At 49.0% G+C, this 20,963-nt stretch overlaps 1 protein-coding gene across 1 annotated transcript; it reads right to left on the bottom strand.

Annotated features, from left to right (window-relative positions):
* Positions 1-329: 329 nt before the first annotated feature.
* Positions 330-19,402, bottom strand: SLC1A6 (solute carrier family 1 member 6; the record flags this gene model as incomplete). The annotated part of the gene is made up of 10 exons (XM_079770619.1): positions 19,130-19,402; positions 12,928-13,164; positions 12,086-12,223; positions 10,430-10,634; positions 9,619-9,661; positions 8,806-9,149; positions 5,577-5,810; positions 3,861-4,055; positions 1,236-1,370; positions 330-525 (listed from the first exon to the last, which is right to left on the bottom strand). Exons 2-10 carry the CDS (start codon positions 13,130-13,132, stop codon positions 330-332), a joined length of 1,695 nt encoding a protein of 564 aa, XP_079626745.1. The 5' UTR covers positions 13,133-13,164; positions 19,130-19,402.
* Between the last annotated feature and the right edge of the window lie 1,561 nt (positions 19,403-20,963).

The following is a 20,963-nucleotide window of genomic DNA, read 5'->3' as shown; positions in this document are numbered from 1 at the left end:
GAGGCCATGGATATTGTTTTATTATAAAAAATAGTGGTTTCCCTTTACCTCCTTCAATTACACTGCTCCTTAAGAAAATAAGGAACATGAGATGAGCCCTCACCCTTTGAACCTGAAGCTTCCTATACCCACAACCCCGGGAAAAACATTTCCAATTTCCACCCTTGCCCACCCTCCCTCAAGTTCTCAGTATAAACTCAGAGAGAAATGAAGACTGTGGACATCCTTTCATTCCTGCTCCTTTATCTTAGTTTCCCCCAAACACATTAGACAGAATATGTGTTCAGGGTGTGGGTCATTCAGGCAGTGGGTCTTTCCCAAGACACCCCTCACATGGCACTCTCATTGCCACCCCGTCCCCTGGATGCCCCCTTCTCTTGTGCCATGAGTGACTTGTAGGGCTTCCCCAGGCTGGGGAGGGTGAGCTCAGCTTCCTGCAGATCTAGCTCCCGCTGAGACAAATGCTCAATGACGGCTGCTCCAATGGCGTCCCCCAGCACATTGGTCATTGTGCGAAGTCGATCCCTGGGGCAGGGAGAGGAGAGAACATTAACCATTAACTTCCATTAAGGCTGGAAGAACACCAGAGGGGAGATAATACAGCAGAGGGGGTTCCCTATGTCTGAGAGTTGGGGGGTTCCCCAGGGTCAAATGTCGAGTTCCAATCCAATTCCAGACCAAGCAGGTCTCCTCCCCTCTCTGTCCTCAGTTCCCCTCCTAACAGAAAGAGAATGGAGAAGAATGAGTAATTAAGGTCAACTCTGATATGCTCACATTTGATCTCAGCAACACAAATTTTTTTAAGGATGTAAACATTCAATATAGAAAATTAGGAGTTGTGAGCTGAACAGCATACAGAATGAGGAAGTCCAGACTTATTTTATGTAAACCTCCTATTTTTAAAGTTGAGACTTTTAAAAAAATATATTTGCATTCCAGCTCTGTCCCACAGATCACCTTCTGTGACTTCTACATAAAACATAAAAAAAGGGGACCTTTCTGGTTGATGGGTAAGACCTCCATCACTTATCTCCTTTTTGCCCTACTTCCCAAGGTTAATTCTATGGACTTTGGGATCCACAGGCCAGGGTTAGGAGTGTTCCCTACAGCCCCCTTTTACTCTAAAATTCTAGAACTCTGTGTCCTTGCTAGAATGAGGACCCATAGGTTGGGGGATCCTGAATGAAAAGCAGGGGTTTGAGGAGAGATAGCAGCGGGGTCTGAAGGACACTCACAGGAACCAGTCCACAGCTATGATCAGCGTGATGTCTTCAGTGGGCAGGCCGACTGATGTGAGCACAATGACCATGGTGACCAGACCCGCCTGGGGAATGCCAGCAGCCCCAACACTGGCCGCTGTCGCAGTGATACTGCAAATGGAGAGAGAACACAGGGAAGCAGGAGACAAAAAGGGAGAGATGACCAAAATAGTGAGAAAGAGTATGCAGAAGGAAAGAAGTGAGTTCCCAGAGCATTTCAAATTAAAGTCCCCCAAATAAAAGGCAAATCCAGGGTGATTCATGGAGTGCCCGTACAGATAGGTCTTCTCATCCTTTGTTGGGATCTGGTTGGAAGTCCATCTAAGATGGACTTTTGAACATTTAGACAACTCATATTGTAGATGCAAGAGTAGGTTTTTAAATGAACTGCCTTGTGGGCTGGAAGAGGGCAGAAGAATCACCCGGGCAGCAGCCATGAACCAGGAGATTGAATTCCCTGTATGCACATATATTGGAAATAGGTAGGTTGGTACAACTGCCAGGAATGGAACTCTGGAAGAGGGGCCAAGGTTAGAACCAAAAGAAGAAATTGTCTATGATGCTGAGCAAGTAAAAAATAATTATATATGGTTTTGAAAAACTAAAAGGTAGAACCCATGGAAAATAAAAGAGACAGTGGCCCAACGTCAGGTACAAGTCTGACTGGATCAAGAATAAGCTAGATTTTTAGCTCCTACATCAACTCTGATTGCCTGGTATGGGGTGCTAAGAATTCTAAAGCCACTGAGCTTGCCAGGAAAGGCTTTAGTGCCCTGAAGTTACACCCCTCTATCTGGTAGCCTTAAAAGACCCTTCCCAAATTTTGTAATTATGAACAAGGAGCCACTTAGGACACTGAGCCAAGATGATGTCTCTATCAGGACAGTGACTGAGCACTTGGGTTCGTGGACAAAGAATGGACTTTGGGATCCAGTAGACTCCATTCATTAGCCACATGACCTTGTACATAAACTCAGAGCCTCTATTTCCTCATCTTATAGATTATTGTGAACAGTAAGAAAGCACAGTGCTTCATGAGACTATCTCCCCTAAACACCAGCCCTGGCATGTGGTTGCCCTCTGGAGGCACATAGCACACTCTCAATGGAATGAGCTAATTCTAGCTTGATCCAAGAAGCCAACTCGAACTTCTTTGGGTTAAGCTCAGATCAGGTCCAAAGTAGGATCTCCCAACCAGCCAAGAAACTGGCCCTTGGGCCTCTATCAGCACAGGAGTCACACTGAGTGTCATTGTCCTCCTCAAAAAAATCCCTGAATAAGAGAAGAGCCTTGTAGAGCTGTGTCCAGCACATTCTACCCAGCCTTTGCTGGGAGTGCATGCAGAATCCTTACTACCAGGAACCCAAGCCGTGATGAAAATCCTCAATGGCACCTTCTCAGGACCCTGAGTCAGCTGCGCCATCTGATTTCAAAAGACCCAGTGCAGAACCATGAGTGTGTTGCTCACAGCCATATTCCCAGCTCCTGGAACCAAGTCAGTACCACTACAATAAACATTTGCTGACTGATTGAACAAGAGGCTATTCCCTAATAGTGAATACTTATGAGACCTGTTACAGGAGCCACAGGAAATAGAGAACCCCAGCCCCATGAGCTCCAGGTACTTCCTGTGCACATGAAGGCAGCATTGGGTTGCTGCATGTGTGGGACAGAAGAAGGCAGGTCTGGTGACTCAAATCCTACCCGTGGGCAAGAGAATCTGAAACTACTGCCCACATATACGTACCTCTGCTTCCTAACACAGCTTCCTCCCACCCATCCATCCCTCCTCCCACCTCATGCTCTGCATTTACCAGACTCTCTACCTCTTCCCACTAGGTGACCTTGGGCAAGAAACTTAACCTGCCTCAATTTTCATTTCTTCCTCTCTAAAACAATTATTTGACTCACCAAATGGGGTGTGGTGGGAATCAAGCAAATGGGCACGAAGGCACTTTACATAAGAATTCACAGAGCCTTCAATAAATTAACTAGTTCAACGCATATTTATTGAGCATCTGCCATGTGCTATGTAACTAGTAGAAATCCCCATAGAAGAAAAGCCTGGCCCAAACAGAGTTACAATCTAGTGGGGGACGTGGGCAATAAGCAAATGAATAAGTAAAATATTTACTAAAACAGATTGTGCCATGGAGAAATGGTTCAGCCTAAGAAGGTCCAGACATGCAGTTTTAAATAGGGTTTTCAGGGAATGTTTCCCTGAAAAGGTGACATTGGAGCATAGACCTGAAGGAGGTGATAGCATTTGCGCTATTTTTATAATGATTAAGTTAGAACTTCTGGGTGATAGGGCCCAGGAATCCATATTTATAACAAGAACCTCAGGCCATTTGGAAAATACTGGACAAAGGGTCTCCCACAATAGCATGTGAGAGGAGATCTGACTGAAACACCCCAGCTCCTGACAGCCTCGGATTGCAGTCTTACCTTGAACCTCATCTGGCATGGGTGACTGGCCTCTACCCACATCTCCCTTCTAGCACCCAAGGCCTCCCTTGACCTTGAGCTGCCTTCTCCCCTAACCACGTTAATGATTTCTTAGGTCTCAACTGCTGGCAGGTCCCACAAAGACTATCTCACCTGATAGTTGTGATCTGGCCCAGGTTGAGCTCGTAGTTGTTGACTTGGGCAATGAAGATGGCTGCCAGAGCCTCATACAGGGCAGTGCCGTCCATGTTGACAGTGGCCCCCACAGGCAGCACGAACCTGGTGATGCGGCGGTCCACACCCAGGCCCTCCTCCAGGCAGCGGAAGGTAATGGGCAGTGTCGCAGAGCTGGGAGAGAGAGCCCCAGGGGCTGAGAGCAGGGGATGGCGGTGCGGGGCTGGAGCAGCAATAGGCCAAAGGAGGGTTCCCCTTGAGAACACTGGAAGGCCAGGTGGAAGCCAGAGCCAGGGGCAGACGGCAGGGGCCTAACATTTCAGAGGCTGACAACTGCAGGCGGAAGAGGGACTCCTCACAACACAGGGAGCACACAGCAATGGTGTCCTCCAGGCTGAAGGTTCCTTGTCCCAGTTAAAGCCAATAGCTTAAGGATAATTACTACACTAGTTCATGCCACTAGTTCACTCTATCTATCCACCCACAGAAAGGGAGGACTAAAGGAACTCTGGCTTTCCTCTTCTCAGGGCTAAGAGAGTGGTATTATAGAGGACCACCATTCCTCACTCCCCGTGTTTGGTCAGGGAGTGACCTCAGCTACCCTAATCCTCTCGGCCTCTCTCTCTACCACTCCCTAGAGGAGGAAGAGTGACTTAACTGATTGGTGAGTTTTGTCAAAAAAGAGGGCATCTCATTTGGGAATCAGCCAGTCCACAAAACATGTGCCCCGTCTGGTCAGCTTTATGTCATGCAGTGAGAAACCTGAACACAGAGAGGGCCTTTGGGTGTCCAGCCCCATTCAAGTCCTACCTCCCCCCCTTCCCCCCCCCCTCCCCCCGCCCACCGCCCAAAATTACTCTCTTCAGAACTCTTTCCCTAGACATTGCCTAGACAAGCCCTAACTCGGGCCCAGGTGAGTTCAATTCTGGGGTATAGTGGCATCAGTGCTACTTGGCCACAGATCAAAAGGCACATTCACCAATCAGCATTATGGGCAATAAAAAAAAATGATATTTTTCTTCCATCTGGTTGGTATTTGTGATACATCTCAAATTATTTTGAATTTGGATGAGGGAAAGGGTAGCTCTTTATTAACCACCTGAAACCCCCCAAAAAAAGAGAAGGAAGCCAAGAGAGCATCCAGGCACCATCTCAAAGAGAGTGAGACTCTCTGAGCTAGAAAATGATTGGGAACATGGGGCATGTTGGAGCCCTCATCCTAACCTCAAAAGTGGCAGCGGGCCCTAGCTGGTTTTGCTCAGTGGCTAGAGCATCGGCCTGCGAACTGAAGGGTCCCGGGTTCGATTCCAGTCAAGGGCACATGCTGGGTTGCAGGCTCAATCCCCACTAGGGTGCATGCAAGAGGCAGCCAATCAATGATTCTCTTCTCATCATTGATGTTTCTCTCTCTCTCTCTCCCTCTCCCGTCTTCTCTGAAATCAATAAAAAATATTTTTTTAAAGTGGCAGCTGGTTCTCCTCCACATAAAATAGAGACACAGGAAAGGAGAAAAGGGGTCAGGAGAGTCAGCCCAGGACAAAAACAGTGCCCAGATAAGCCACCTTCAGGAACCCCTGACATTACTGAACAACTCAGAAGATGCTCTGCAGCAGGGGAAGGGCAGGTACCCTAGAAGAGCCCATGAAAGACAAATAAACCTAGGAAGTGTACCAGTGTTGGGAGACAAGGTCATACCTGGAAGACGTGCCCATGGCGGTGATAAGGGCCTGCAGCATGCCCCCGATGAAGGGGAAGGGGTTCCGGTGGGTAATGAGGAAGTAGATGAGAGGCAGGACACCACCAGCATGGAGAAACAAGCCCACAATTACAGTCAGGGTGTACATGCCCAGCTGACCCCCCAGAACGGCCATGTCTTCCATCTCTAGGATCTTCCCAGCAATCAGGAACAGGATGCCCACAGGTGCGTACCTGGGCCAAACCAGACACCAGTCAGGGCTCCCTCATGACTTCTCCTACAAGCCCAGAGCTGGCATCCCCAAGGCTTTGCCCCTATAAAATCCTAGAGCAAGATAGTGCCCAGCATTCAGCACTCAACACCACCCACAAACATGTCCTACCTGCTCTTCCTGCTCACCTACAGGTCAATCTCAGACAGCAGAAAAGTTCCTACAACTCCATGGCATGCAATCTTATAAGGTCTCTCCTTCATCCACACCCCTATTCAAGTCCCTCTCCCCAAAATTACTTTCTTCAGGACTCCTTCTTGAAACATTGCCCAGACAATCCCTAGCTCTGGCCTTCTAACTTCCCTATTCACTGCCCCCAACTCTTCGTTCTACACCTCTCACTTCCATGCCCCCATTCTCTTGTCTATAAGTGCATATTCTCACTCATTCATAGCCCTGAGCTATTTCACCTGGATTTCCCACAGACATTTTAAATAACCTATCTCATCAAATCATCTGTTTATTCATTCACTCCATAAACATCTATTGAGCACCTACTGTGTTGCAGTCACATAGCCCCTGCCCTCATGGTGCTTACATTCAAATGAGGAAATTATGCAGTACACATAGAAACATGTAATTAAAAGAACTTCAGGTGGTGATAACTGCAAAAGATAGTCATTGACTGGGGCTGCTTAAATGTGAGAGGTCAGAAAGAGCTTCTCTGAAGAGGTGGCATTTAAGCTGAGGCCTAAATCATGAGAAGGAACCATGTATCTCTGAGGGGGAAGCATTGCAGGCATAATGCAAAGACCCTGAGATGACCATGAGCTGGGAGTATTGGAGGAGCAGAAAGAAGACCAACTGGCTGCACAGTGAGTGAAAAGGAGAGCAGAGGAGACAGAAGTGAGTTCTTCAATGGCTCACCTGTTTTCCCCACACACTAACCCATTGCTTAGTCATGTGTGTGTCTGCCAGTAATGCCATCATTTACCCATCACTGGGTTTCAATTATTATTCCTCTCTCTTTAGAAATTGAAGTCTATGGTTGGCCATTGTCATGGTGGATGTATTGGAAGAGGTGAGGAACTCTCGGAAATTTGGTTCAATAACTTGGGTCAGAAATCATGAAACTGAAGCTAAGTAATGAGAATGAGGATGCAGGGTCTTCTCCAGACAAACTCAAGCTGGTCTCAGGGTTAGCCCTGGTCAGTGGTTGTTGATTTATCTCCAAGTCTACACCTATCTCTGTGATTACTCTGCAAACTCCTTTCCCAACTCTCTCACCTCCATCCTTCCATCTCATCCTCTGCAAAACTCCTAACTCTCAATCAATTGCATATCACTTCTCTCCTTCTGTACTCAGCCACCTGGCACATATGGATATTTCCCCCAACCGTGCCAAGGACACCACTATAAACTCATGGTTCTCAATTCAGTTGAGCCTTCAATACTCACCAATCTTCTTGCTTATCCTTGATAAGCCCCCCTCCCTTCCCCCTCAGCTGCTTTTCCAAGTTCTTAAATTGGCCTCTAACCCCCTACACAACTTTAAAATTATTTGGGATGATATACTAAGTCTTTCTTGATTTGGAACCAGAGAGCCTTGATAACATCTTTCACCACAACTCCCAAGTTACAGTATGCTCCTGCCTTCCTGAACTCCTCACCATGCTCCAAACAACTCAGGTTTTTTCAGCTTTGCATGGTCTCTTCCCTCTGCTTGAAGTACCTCTTCCCTCTTTCTGTCCTGTTGGATTCCTACTCACCTCTCAAGGCCCAGCTAATAGGTGACCTTCTTCATTACTCCCTCCTCACCTTCCCAGAAAGAGTTCACTGCATATCCCTCCATTGGCTCCCTTCTCCATGTTCACACTTTTTAATGTCCCATTACTATTGGAACAGGCGTCCTCAAACTACGGCCCGCGGGCCACATGCGGGTGTTTTTGCCGTTTTGTTTTTTTACTTCAGAATAAGATATGTGCAGTGTGCATAGGAATTTGTTCATAGTTTGTTTTTTTAAAACTATAGTCCGGCCCTCCAACGGTCTGAGGGACAGTGAACTGGCCCCCTGTTTAAAAAGTTTGAGGACCCCTGCTATAGAACCTTCCACCTTGTATTATATTGATCTAGTATGTGTCTGTCTCTCCCAAGACTTTGTAAGCTCCTTGAGGATAAGGACTAATGCATCTTTGTTCCAGAATTCAAGACAATGTTAGCCTGGGAAATGTCTGCTAAATAAGAGAAGAAATTGGTGCCCTAACCGGTTTGGCTCAGTGGATAGAGTGTCGGCCGGCAGACTCAAGGGTCCCGGGTTCGATTCCGGTCAAGGGCATGTACCTTGGTTGTGGGCACATCCCCAGTAGGGGGTGTGCAGGAGGCAGCTCTCATCAATGTTTCTAACTCTCTCTCCCTCTCCCTTCCTCTCTGTAAAAAATCAATAAAATATTTTTTTTTAAAAAGAAAGAGAAGAAATTAGTGAAGGTGTGAAGGGATTTAAAGAATAAATGAATACACGCATCAATTAAGGAATAATTAGTGAGTGGATAAATGAGTAAAAAAATTAGTAAATGAGATATGAATGAGAGGGAGAGTGAACAAATGAATGTGTTAAGTAAATGGATGAATGAATGCAGGAAATATCTGAGAGAGTGAATAAATGCAGAGATGAATAAGTGGGTCCAAATGAATTAATGACTGAATAAGTAAGTAAATTAATTAATTATGAATGAGTTCATGAATGAATTTATAAGTGAATGAATGTATGAATGAGTGAATTAACCAATGCACAGATGAATACAGAAGTAAATGAGTGAATAAATCATTGCAGAAAAGAGTGAATAAATAAGTGATCAAATGAGTAAATGAGAGAGTGAATTAACCAATGCATATATAAATGACTTTGACCAAATGGTCTGATGACCCTGTCAGCAGCTGCCCCCCTGACTGACTTCCCATCCCTGGCTCCATCCTTCCCTGTGCCATCACCACTCACCCTATCACAGTCCAGCACTCACCAGATAATGATGCCCACCAGCCTCATAATAGCCTCATTGAGGCTGTCGAAGAAGTCCCGCAGGACTCGGCCCTTGTGTTTCATGCCACCAATGACCAGCCCAAAGGCCACGGAGAAGACCACAAGGCCCAGGGCATTGATGCCATTGGCTGAGCCAGGCACAGGCACAATCTCCTCAAAGGTCAGCACCTCCTGCAGGGTGCCCAAGGCTCGTGTGACATTTTCCAGGAGGCTGGTTCCGTTCTCCATTGAAGATGGAGGAGGCATGGAGGCGCTCTGCTCAGATCCATTCTCTGTCCTCACAACGGTCCTGGTTACCAACCTTGTGCTGTACTGCGTCTTGAACTGAAATATGAAGAGATTTGGGGCCAAATTCGATCAGAATCACCTGAAGAAATGTCTTTCAAACACCAGTTCCTGATTCTCATAGCCTGGAGAGCCTTATTCAATAGATCTGATGAATGAATGAATGATTTGACCAATGCACGGAAGAATGAGTGAATGAGTAGAAGGATGAGAGAGTGAATGACCAGATCATCGAAGAATGAGTAGAGTCTGCATTTCTCACAAGCTCTCTGGGCAATGCTCAGATTTGGGGGCCTGTCTCCGGTCAACAGCCTTGGTTCCTCCTCTAGTACCATCCCCAGGAAGCCCTTGGCCTACATCCTTCTCTCTAACCCTCCCTTGAACATCATGCCAATGGCCATTGCTCTGTCAGGCCCGTCTTCCCACCCCCGATCCCTGGTCTGTTCGCTCAGCAGCAAGCTCCCACCACCCTCCAATCCTCCTTGATCAAACTGTACTTTTCCCTGACCTGTTTAAAGCAGGCCTCCACAAGGTTGGGCGGAAACATATTTCTGCAGAAAAACATCAAATAAAGGGAAGAGATTAGCTGTTAGAAAGGCGTCTAGGATGATAATAGTAATAATAATAGCAAAGGCAACAGTAATAATGGCAGCCAACATTTGAACACTTACTCTAGTCCAAGCTAAGTAAGCTAAGTGCCTTACCTATATGTTCTGATTTAAACACGACAATATCCCTAAAAGCTAGTGCTATTGCTGTCCCCATTTTACACACACTCACAGAACAAAATATTTTATGTAAGTTACCCAAAGCTACATAGCTGCTAAGGCATACAGATGGGCCTCAAATCCCTCTCAGGTCTGTCTAAATCCTATAGTAGGACCCTATTCATATACAGGGACTTCAATTCATATGCATGTGCCAGTGATGCCTCAAAAAAGAATAAAATAAACCAGACAGCTCCTGCACTCCTCCACCTCCCCGCAAGTCCGCGGCTAGGGTAGAACTATGGCTAACCTTAATTGGGCTGGCAAAATCTTGCTGTTCTAAGAGAATCATTCACCCTCCAACAGATCTTGGGAACAGCAAACACCATCTGTCCTGAGCCTATTCCAAGATATAGCTTCCCTAAGCTAAGGGTCAGCTGCTCTCAGAGAATTTGTGCAAAGCTCCAAGCCAGAATATGGACATCAATAAAACTAGGCTCAACTTGGATGTTGCACTTTCAGGCTGGGTCAGCCTGTCCCCTTTGTTTCTCCTTGAGTATACATTGTTGCACAAGGGGCCAGAATTCCCATCAAAATTAGAAAGGACGTCACCTGACCAGGTCCATGAAGGCATCAGCTGTAGGGATGGTCTCAATCCGGCCCTCACGGTGCAGACCCTCCTTGGAGCCCTTCCCAGGATGGATGATGGTGACCATGAGGATGCCGATGAAGACCGCAATGACTGTAGTCACCATGTAGTACACAGCTGCCCGCATCCCCATCCGCCCTGTTGCCTTGTTATCCAGGGATGCCATACCTGGAGGACAGGTGGTACAGCCCCAAGCATCTCCATTCACACCCCACCATCCACTCTCCCATCCAGCCACTCTTCTCTCCCCATACAACCAGCTCAACCATTCCACCAAGCATCCCTTCCTCCTACACCCACCCAGCACCCACACCATCATTTTTGACACATATCATCATTCTTCAAACCCCATTCTATTTTCTATATACATCTTCCTCCCCATCCTTTACCCAAGCATCACTTAACCAAGCTGCCCTCTACTCCAAGCTAACCTTTTCAACCCCATCCCAGCCACCATTTACCCCTATTGTGCACTATAACCTCACTTTTGTTCCACTCTCCATCCCACTAGCCACCCCATAGTGACACCTCCCTGCAACCCAGCTCACTGTACACTATCTGTAGTAGATGCTTTTGGTGCCCTATCTAGACACCCTTTACCAGGCTGATACCCTATCCTTCATCGGCTGAGTGTGTTGGCTGCTAACAGTTCATGCTGCCCCCTTCCCTGAGAATTGTGCTCAGAAAGACCCCAAGGCAGACCTACAGTCAGTGTCTGGTACAAGGATTCAAAAATCCAGCTCTTATGGGACCAGAGTTGGGAGGAACAATTCTGTGGTGTGGCTCATGCTCCAGAGCTCCCTCCAGAGGCCAGTCTTCTGAACATCTCTGCTTAGTTTCTTTCCCCACCTCAACCTCTGCCCTCACTTCCTCACAGGTTTCTCTGAGAGCAGTCCTGAATAAATTACCTGTGCAAATATCCCCATCCTGTGCTCTGCTTCCAGGAAACCCAACCCAAGAAAGCATTTTTCATGCCTTTGTCTTCATGCCTATCACAAAATCTGGAGATTGGCAAGCAACCACCCAAGGGCCAAATTTGGCCCACTCCCTGTTTTGGGAACACAACCACACCCATTAATTCACATATTAATCTGCATCTGTTTTAGTGCTACAGTGGCTAAACTGAGTCGTCATGAAGGAGGCCATATGGCCCCTAAGGTAGAAATATTTACTATTTGGTCCTTTACAGAAAAAATGTGCTGACCCCTGCATAGTCCATCCCACCCCCACCCACCATCCTGTCACCTCTACCTCAAACACCTGATCCATGTCACACTCCCTGACCATCCATGCCATATCCCACCTACCTTCCCTGGCTCTCCCACCACAGCCTTCCTTTCACCTCTGCATGATACTAAGCTCCTGGCATGCTGGTATTTTATCTCCAGTGAAAAGTATGGAAAACTTACTGAGATAAGTGGTATAGATAAGATGGGATCTAGAACCTGGGTCTGATCAGGATCTGGGCTTTAGCCAAGGACTCTGGGCTAGGTGTACACTCCATGTTTGAGGTCCTAAATTAGGGAGGTGGTCCCATGCTTGATACCACTTTGGCTCCAGGTTTAAGCTTGGGCTGCAGGGTGGGTCTTGGAGGCCAACACTGGCCGGGGCTCTCTCACCTGTGACCAGGCTGGAGACGATGAGTGGCAGCACAAGCATTTGCAACATCCTCATGAGAAGCTCTCCAGGGAAAGAAAAGTACTTGATCTGGCGGTAGGTGAGCTGGTATGGGCGTAGGCCAAAGGCCAGGCTGACCCCTAAGGAGTGGAGTTTGGGTCACTCAGCCCCAAGCAGGTGCCATCCATCCCAAGAAGGGTGTGTGCCAATGGAGGTGAGAGAAAAAGAGCAGTGTGTGTGTGTGTGTGTGTGTGTGTGTGTGTGTGTATTGTAGAAATGAATGGATTTATGTTACCATGTTGATACTGTGTAAATTTGTATGTAAAGATCTGCACACATGTACGCATATGTGACAGCATACACTCATTTATGCATGTGTCTGTACTTGTATATGTGGACCCATGCACATGTTTTTCCCATGTGTATATAAAGGTGTGACTTATATGTATATAGTTCTCAAATATGGAAGTGTATGTGTATTTAAGCTCAAAGTGTGTGCAGAGGAATGTGTGTGCATGTGTGAATGTGCGTGCAAGTTCCAGTATGTGTAGAACTGTGTGAGTTTACGTCTTTGCAAATGTAAGTTCTGTGCATGCATAAAAATAATGTGTTCATGTTTGTGTATTCATATGCAGAAAGTGTGCACACATACGTATACATATGACATTGTGTGGGCACAGAGCTGTTTTTGCATAAGTGTGCACTATCTGTGTGTGTGTTCTGCACAGAAACGGTCACTGGTAGGACAAGACGTGAATGTGTGCAGGTGAGAATGAGTCGGTGGAATGAAGAGACGTGCGTGCAAGGAATTCCCCTGAAGTCCCCGCCCTCCCAGCCCACTCACCTATGATCACAGCGCTGATGGTCAGCAGGATGAAGGCGTTCCTGCGCAGGAAGCGCAGCACGTGCTCGCAGGTCATGGTCTGCAGGCGCAGGCGCGTGCGCAGTGCTCTCTGCTGCATGCTGTCCTGCAGCCGCTGCAGCCAGCCCATCCTGCCAAGCCGCTGGCCACTCTCCCGCAGAAACAGGCTGTTGGCGTGGCTGCTCATCGTCTATCTCCGGGGAACAGAGGGCCCTGGGCCTGGTGAGGAACAGGACAGAGTAGGAGGTGGGCAGAGGCGGGAGGGTGGCAGGGTGAAGGAAGCTGGTGAGAAACTCCAAGAGAATCCAGACAGCAGGGGAGGGGCATCTGCTGGGATGTGCCCAGGCTGGGACACCTGAGGACCCTGCCTAGGGTTCAAGGGTCACGACTTGGCAGAAAAGAGTGAAGGTCTCAGAATTGCTTCCCTGCTTGTCTGGGAAAGGGCAGGGAAGGAGACCACGATGTACTAATAGGTTCTTTTGCCATTCCCTGACTCCAGCCCTGTCCTTATTCCATAAGATCATCACAAGCAATTGGTGGCTGTCCCATCTAATAAACCAATCCAACAAGGCCACTGCATGCAGAGCCCTAAACATGGTTCCTTCGGGCTAGCCCCCACTCCATTTTAATGTGGTTTGGTGTCTGGCCTGGAGACGCTCACAAATGGCCTTTCAACAACAAAATCAATGACAGCAAGTGCCTGGCAAACAGTAGGTGCCTAATAAATGCAGCTGCTCTGCCTGAGTGCCTGGGTGAGCAACAGGAAGGGAGAAGAGTCTCTTGGGAAGGAAATGCTTATAATCCTTGACCCTGGTGGTCCTTTAGGATCCACCCTTGAAGGGAAATGTGATGTTCAGAATCTCACTGTTTTCCCTACTTCAGACTTTTGTGTCTGCTCTTTAAATTTGACCATATCCATATAATCTTATTCACGTTCTAAATAAATGTATCTCAAATGGAAACTTTAGATACATTGGGTCTTTAATTATGTTTTTTTTTTCATCTTTATTGTTGAAAGTCTTACATATGTCCCCCTTTTCCCCATTGACCTCTTCTAGCCTGCCCCCGCCCCCAGCCCAGCTAATTATGTTTTAATACACATTAAATAAAATACATATAAAAATAGACACCTTCCTAACCTTTTACCAACTAAACACCTTACATCAAGCATGCCAAACCCCCGGCTCGGGAGTTTATTTAAATGAGGCCTGTGGCCCGTGAGCCACAAGTTTGACATGCTTCCCTTACATGTATAGGGCAGCATAGAAATTGTGACTTTCGTGGGCCTGAGGAACTTTTATTTCTGTGGACTCCATCCTCCATTAAAAAAATATAATAAAATTGTATTTCACAACTGCATTGATATAAAGATGAATATATAATCTTGGAACTAGGTAGAGGTGATGGTTGTACAACATTGTGAATGTACCAAATGCCACTGACTGCCACTTTGAAATGGTTGGTTCTCTGTTATGTGAATTTCACCTCATATTATTATATATTAAAACTAGAGGCCCGGAGCATGAAATTCGTGCATGGGGCGGGGGGGGGGGGTGTCCCTCAACCCGGCCTGCACCCTCTCCAATCTGGGACCCCTTGCGGGATGTCCCTCTCACAATCCGGGACTGCTGGCTCCTAACTGCTCACCTGCCTGCCTGCCTGCCTGCCTAATTGCCCCTAACCACTTCTGCCTTCCAGCCTGATCGCCCCTAACCACTCCCCTGCCAGCCTGATTGATGCTTAACTGCTCCCCTGCCGGCCTAATCGCCCACAACTGCCCTCCCCTGCTGGCCTGATCGCCCACAACTGCCCTCCCCTATCGCAACCTGCCTCCTCCACTGGGACTGGCCTCCTCTGTGCCGCATAGAGCTGTGAGACCCCCAGGCCTCACCACACGGAGTAGCCACCAGGCCCCGCCTCTGCTGTGCGTGTGGCCATCTTGTGGCACCCATCTTGTGATGGCCATCTTGTGGCAACCATCTTGTGGTGGCCATCTTGTGACGACATCACGCGAGAGTGTCGCACAAAGGCATGACGCCACCTAGGCTTTTATTATATAGGATATTTTCTTTGACTTGAAGTTTAATTCTTTCTTCTGATTTTTAAAGAAGTGAAAACATTTCTGTAGGTTCCTAAAAGTTTCATGGACCCTGGGCACTGGGCCTCCAGTTCCTGAAAGATAGGCAGCCTTGCCTATACTGATCTTACAGCAAAAAAAAAAAAAAAAAAAAAAAGTGGGTCCTGGAATTCTGTTCTTCCTCAGACTCACTCCCAGGTAAAAGGCTGACCACTAGAGATGGCATTGCCCAGGCTCCCTTGCCCACTTGCTCCCCTCTGGGTCAGGCCAGTGGAAGGCAACAGGAGAGTGGAGCGGGGAGGGGATGGAACATTGGTTCTCCCAGTTCCCCCTGCCATGCCCCTGTTTGGCAGTGGCTGCATTCCTCTACCTAAGGCCACAGCTCCCATCAGATAATCCTTTCTGCCTACTGGCATCTAGATGTCTTCCTTGAAAAAAAATGTCTATACAGTTCCTCTGCCCACTTTTTAAATGGACTTAGGAGGTTTCTTTGGTTATTGAGTTGTATGAGTTCTTTATGTATTTTGAATATGAACCCATTTTTCAATATATGGTTTGCAAAAAATTTTCTCCCGTTCTGCATCCCCAGGCGGCCCTGGGTGGCTAGGCAGCCGCCATCCGAGGCTTGCCTGCACCTCGGTCTGGCCCTGGACGACTGGGGGGCTGAGGGGACTGGGGGAATCTGGAGGCAGGCACGTGGAACAGCCGGGCCCCGGCGGGGCTGAGGGGACTGGGCGCTGCCATCTTTGAGGTCGGGGTAGTCAAGTAGCATATTCCTTCCTTCTTGGCTGTGAGCCCTGCCATCTTTGCGATGGTGTGAGGGTCAATTAGCATATTCCCTCTTTATTAGATAGGATTGTTGCAAGGTTAAAGTTAATTTGTTAATTCTTTCTTCTGCTGTTCAGAAGCTTTTAAGTTTGATGTAGTCCCACTTGTTGATTTGTTTTGTTGCCTGTACTTTGGGTGTCATATCCAAAAATCATTGCCCAATATCAAGGAGCTTCTTTCCTCTGTTGTCTTCTAGGAATTTTATGGTTCAGGTCTTATGTTTAAGTCTTGGACCGATTTTGAGTTAATTTTTGTGAGTGGTGTGAGACAGGGGTCCAGTTTCGCCATTCTGCGTTTGTTCATCCTGTTTTTCCAACACCATCTGTTGAAGAGACTGTCCTTTCCCCTATGGGTGCTCTTGGACCTCTTGACGCAATACAGGTTCTAACTCTCACTAGAATGGCAATCATAGTATAATACATAAATGTATCAAAACAACATGCTGTACACCTTAAATTTTCTCAATGTTATCTGTCAAATATATTTCAATTTTTAAAAATTACATCCTCTGTTACAGCCTCCACTCTCCTTGGGTCCCTCTCCTGCTCCCTCCCTGAGAATCTCCACTCATGCTGGTCCCTTACTGGTTTCCCTGAACCCTGCTCAGACCTTTGTAAATAGTCCTTATCTTAAACTCTTTTCAGTGTGCTTGTCTCCTGCCTGATACACCAGATTCACCTCACTGTCAGAAAAAAACTCTCCAAGCCTGGCAGGCATGGCTCAGTGGCTGAGCATCAACCTATGAACCAGGAGGCCACAGTTTGATTCCCTGGTAGGGCACATGCCTGGGTTGTGGGCTCAATCCCCAGTGTGGGGTATGCAGGAGGCAGCTGATTGATTATTCTCTCTCGTCATTGATGTTTCTATCTCTTCCTCTCCCTTCTTCTGTGAAATCAATAAAAATATTTTTAAAAAACCTCTCTAAGCCAAAGGAAGGCAGTAAACTGGGGAACTCTGCATATTTGGTTTGCCTGGGATGGCTGCACCGGTAAGAACTTGGTCTCACCCAGCTAGTCTCTGAGGGATCAGAGCTTTGGATGTGTCTCCTCACCCACTGCCTGAATACATCCAGGTCGGAGCTGGGAATCTGTAGGAAGTCTCAGTCCCACCAGCAGGTAAGCCTCTGGACTTCTTGTTTTTTTCCTGCCATTGGCTGAGCAGCTACTTTTCTGAGCTCACGGTCTTCCTTGCCCTCCTTTGCTTCCCCCTACATCTGAGGGATGGGTCATCTGCCTCAGCTTTCCAGGTCTCAGTTCCAGGACCCGAATGCCAGACCCAGTTGGGTCCTGCTCCAAATGGACCCATTGATGCTGCTTCTCTCCTTGCTGTGAAAGATCCCAGACATGGGACCACACATAACACAGGAAACTCGTAATTTCTCCCTCTCCTCTAGGATGTATGTTTCCAATCTTTGAGCAGTGGTAGCTCCGAGCTGCCCATGGGTCCCAAGGGACTGTTCAGCTGAGATCTAAACTTGTCACAACAACTCCAGAGCTAGTTTTGTCTCTTTCCTTTCTCTTCTTTACAAAAAAAAAAAAAAAATAGTATGGCATAGAGCAGGCATGGGCAAACCTGTAGTCTGAGGGCCAAATCCAGCCCCCTGCTTGTTGTTGTAAATAAAGTTTTATTGGAACACAGCCACACTCATTCCTTATGTGCTATAATGTCTGAGGTGAGTTACTGGAAGGGAGAATATATGGGCTACAAAACAGTCTCTCTGGCCCTTTAATGAAAAACTTTGCTCAACGCTGGCCTATTAGAAGAGCATCCCTGAGCTCTTATTTCAAAGCCCGCTCTGCCTTGCAGGAACCGGTCTCCTTCTACGTGGTTTAGATGGCCCAGTTCAGGTGATGCTTAGAACAGCGCCCAACAGGATCCTGATTGAGGACAGAGAAAAATGCTGAAGCAGGAGAACGTCTTCCTCTCCATTCTTCTCAGTCCTGTCCGCGTCACTCGTCAGGCAATACTTGACTTGAAATGGTTTTCCCAGGACCTTGGCTTCCACTTGGGCCTTTCTCAGTCTCTCTTGGACGCCTGGGGGCTTCTCCCCTCAGCCTGAGTTCTCTCTTTTCTAGTCTCTCCCGGTCCTAGGTATTCCCTTAGCCCTGTTTCTTAGGCTTCCTGCTTGGGAAATGGCCCTTCTAGTGCCCCCCCAACTGGTTCCCCCAACCTCCAGGCTCCGATGATTTGTGCTGGTGGCCCTCAGAGCCAAGCGGAAAAAAGAGTCTTATGTTCTAAAGCTGAAACCAACTATGGTAGCCAAAGCAAGGTGGCTTTCCATACATTTTATCTCAACCCTCTGCTAGCCTAACTGGGGGAGTGAGGGGAAAGAGAAGAAGGAAATCACACGCATCTCACACACACACACACTTGACACACAACCGCACACACCTCTTGTGTGCAACTGACACATACGCCCTCACACAGAGACACACAATCGCATACAGAGAACTGCTCAGACATATCGCCCCAGGCACAGCTTCAGAAATGCCACTGCACTCAACGCAGCCTCAGTCATACCATATTTACACACGCGGATACATGCGCGCACTCACGCGCCACAGTCATGCACACCATCCACCACACAACCCCACATTCCTCTTCAAGCATGCAACCCCACACAGACCTTCACGGCCCTAGGCAAGTCCCCTTTGTAAATGACACTCTAGACGTGCAGCGCCAGTCCAACAATCCCGACACACACACAACTTGGGACACGAGAGGGAAAAACTTCAGACATTCCATTCATTCCCACGTTTAAACCTTCAGCCACACACACCTCTTCCTTTGGGCAGGCAGCCCCACTCATAAATTGTCCCAGACACACACACACACACACACACACACACACACACACACACACTTCACCACCACCTCCCACACCTCTTTGGACCTAGCCTCCCTGCAGCGGTGACCAGTCTCGGTCACAGCCAGGTCTGCGGAGTTGGAGGAAAACCCTCCGATAGACCAGGGACGGCGCCCTGGAAAGGGTCAAGGCATCAGACACAGAGCTGGAACCTGCCCAGGAGCCGAGGCCACAGGTACAGGGACCGAGGCCACAGGTAGAGGAACGGGATGGGGACGAGGGCGGGGGCAGGGAGACCGGGCTAGGTTAACTAACGGTAGGGAACTCAGCAGGACTACCGGGAGGTGTGAGCGGCGGCAGCGGCTCCAAGGGGCAAGGAGGCACTGAAAGAGCGGCCAGAGATGGCGCCCCACCCGCCTGACCCCAGGGTGGTCCAAACCCGCCCGGGTGCGGGCCGTGGTGTCCGCACTCACCCGCGTCTGGAGCGGCGCCTCGGCCTGTACGCTGCGTCCCGGAGGCAGGAGCCGGAGCCCCGCAAAGCGCCGGGCTCGGGCAGCGGGGACCCGCCAGGGACGGCGCGGTGCTGGCGTGGGGACCCGGACGGCGGAGGCACGGGTGCCGAGCCAGGATGCGCTGTGCAGCCGGTGGGATCCGCGCCGGCCGTGCGCTCACGTGGGTGCCGGGGCGCCAGGCGGCCGGGGGAGGGGAAGGGATCCCCTCAGGGATGCCCCCCGCCTCCCCTGCGCCCAGCCCAGACTCCGCAGCAGCGCAGGAAAGGGCGCGCCGCGCTGAAGGAGGGGGATCCTGAGGTGGGCGGGGTGGGTGGCTCTCTCTCGCGTCCTGCGCCCGCCCCCAGCGCGGAGCCGCGCCTCCGAGCCCCAGCCTCCAGCTGCCTCCCCAGCCCTCGGAGACCTGAACCTCCCTGGGAGCCCAGACTCGCTCCTGGCGCCCCTGGAGTGGGCCCGCGTCCGCATCCTGGGCGGAGGCCCCGGGGAAAGCGTGGGTGCGGGAGTCCCCGGGACCACAGCCCCCGCGCGTGGGCTCCTCGGCCCGCTGCTCCCCTTGGGGGCCGTGTGCCTTGGCCGTTGGGTGTGCTTGGGCCAGCCCCTCTCCCTCTCTGAGCCTGGCCTCCTTCTGCAAACCACGGATAGACTCTGCTGACGCCCCAGGAAATTAAAGCGCATACCTGTTACTCTTGTAATTAATATTATTCTTTGCTGTCTTCAGCAGCAATTTATCCAGCACGCTGGTCCTGCTTTTCTTCTTCAAGGGTACTGACCTCGCTGCCAACAACTCCCGCCTCTCTGTGAGCTAATTGCCATTTTTAAAAGGTGAGCACAGAGCCACACGAGGGGTTTAAAAGTCAATACATGTTTGCCCGGGCCCCTGTGGCTCCGTTGGTTGAGCCTCCTGCCCTGCAGGCTCGTTGACTTCTATCTGAACTGCACACCCCTATGAGGTAGGTATCACTGCCCCCAATTGCAGATAAGGGGACGGGCCTCAGAGAGGTTCAGTAACTTGCCCAGGAGAGAGCCAGAGAGCAGCCACCTCCATTCCAGTTATTTGTACATACAGCCTGGACTCTCCTCCGAGACCAGTGATGGGCAACCTTTTGAGCTTGGTGTGTCAAACTTTGCCAAAAAACTGAGCATAACTCGGGTAGTGTGTCACTTTGAGGAGAAAAACATTATTTCGCAAATGTTTCATCCTCAGGAGCAGCAAATGTTTCATCCTCGGCATGCGGCCGCCTCAGCGGTCGCGTGTCATCAGAAATGGCTACGCATGTCAGTGCTGACACGCGTGTCATAGGTTCGCCATCGCTGTCCTAGACAAATCTGTGATCCAGGTGGTTCTCAAACTTAGCACTTAGTACTTGAGAATCACCAGGGGAGCTTTTAAAAATTCTGATTCCCTCTGTGGCACCCCAGACCAATCACATCAGCGTCCCTGGGCACCGGGCTCAGTCTACAGCGTGGCATATTTTAATGCTCCCCAAGTGGTTTCAATACGTGGCTTAAGGCTGAACCCCTGCCCTGGATGTCAGGTTCTCCTGCAACTCCTCCCTGAAGCTCTCACTCCCTCCGTCTCAGTCAGGAACGGTGCACGGGGGATTCTGCTTCCTTCTCTGAGCCTGGAGCTGCCTCTGAGCTCCTGGCTCTTGAAGTCACTCCGTCCACGAATTTCTTGTGCCTCCATGTGCGCCAGGCTGTACTAGAGGCTGGAGACTGAGCAAGGAAGAAGACAGGGCACGCTTGCTCTTTTACACAAAATAATAAGTAACTAAAATAGCAGCAGTTCTCAAACTAT

The sequence above is a fragment of the Cnephaeus nilssonii genome (assembly GCF_951640355.1).
Source record: "Cnephaeus nilssonii genome assembly, chromosome: 5".
Classification (NCBI taxonomy): domain Eukaryota; kingdom Metazoa; phylum Chordata; class Mammalia; order Chiroptera; family Vespertilionidae; genus Cnephaeus; species Cnephaeus nilssonii.
This window is presented reverse-complemented; position numbering and strand designations above follow the sequence as displayed.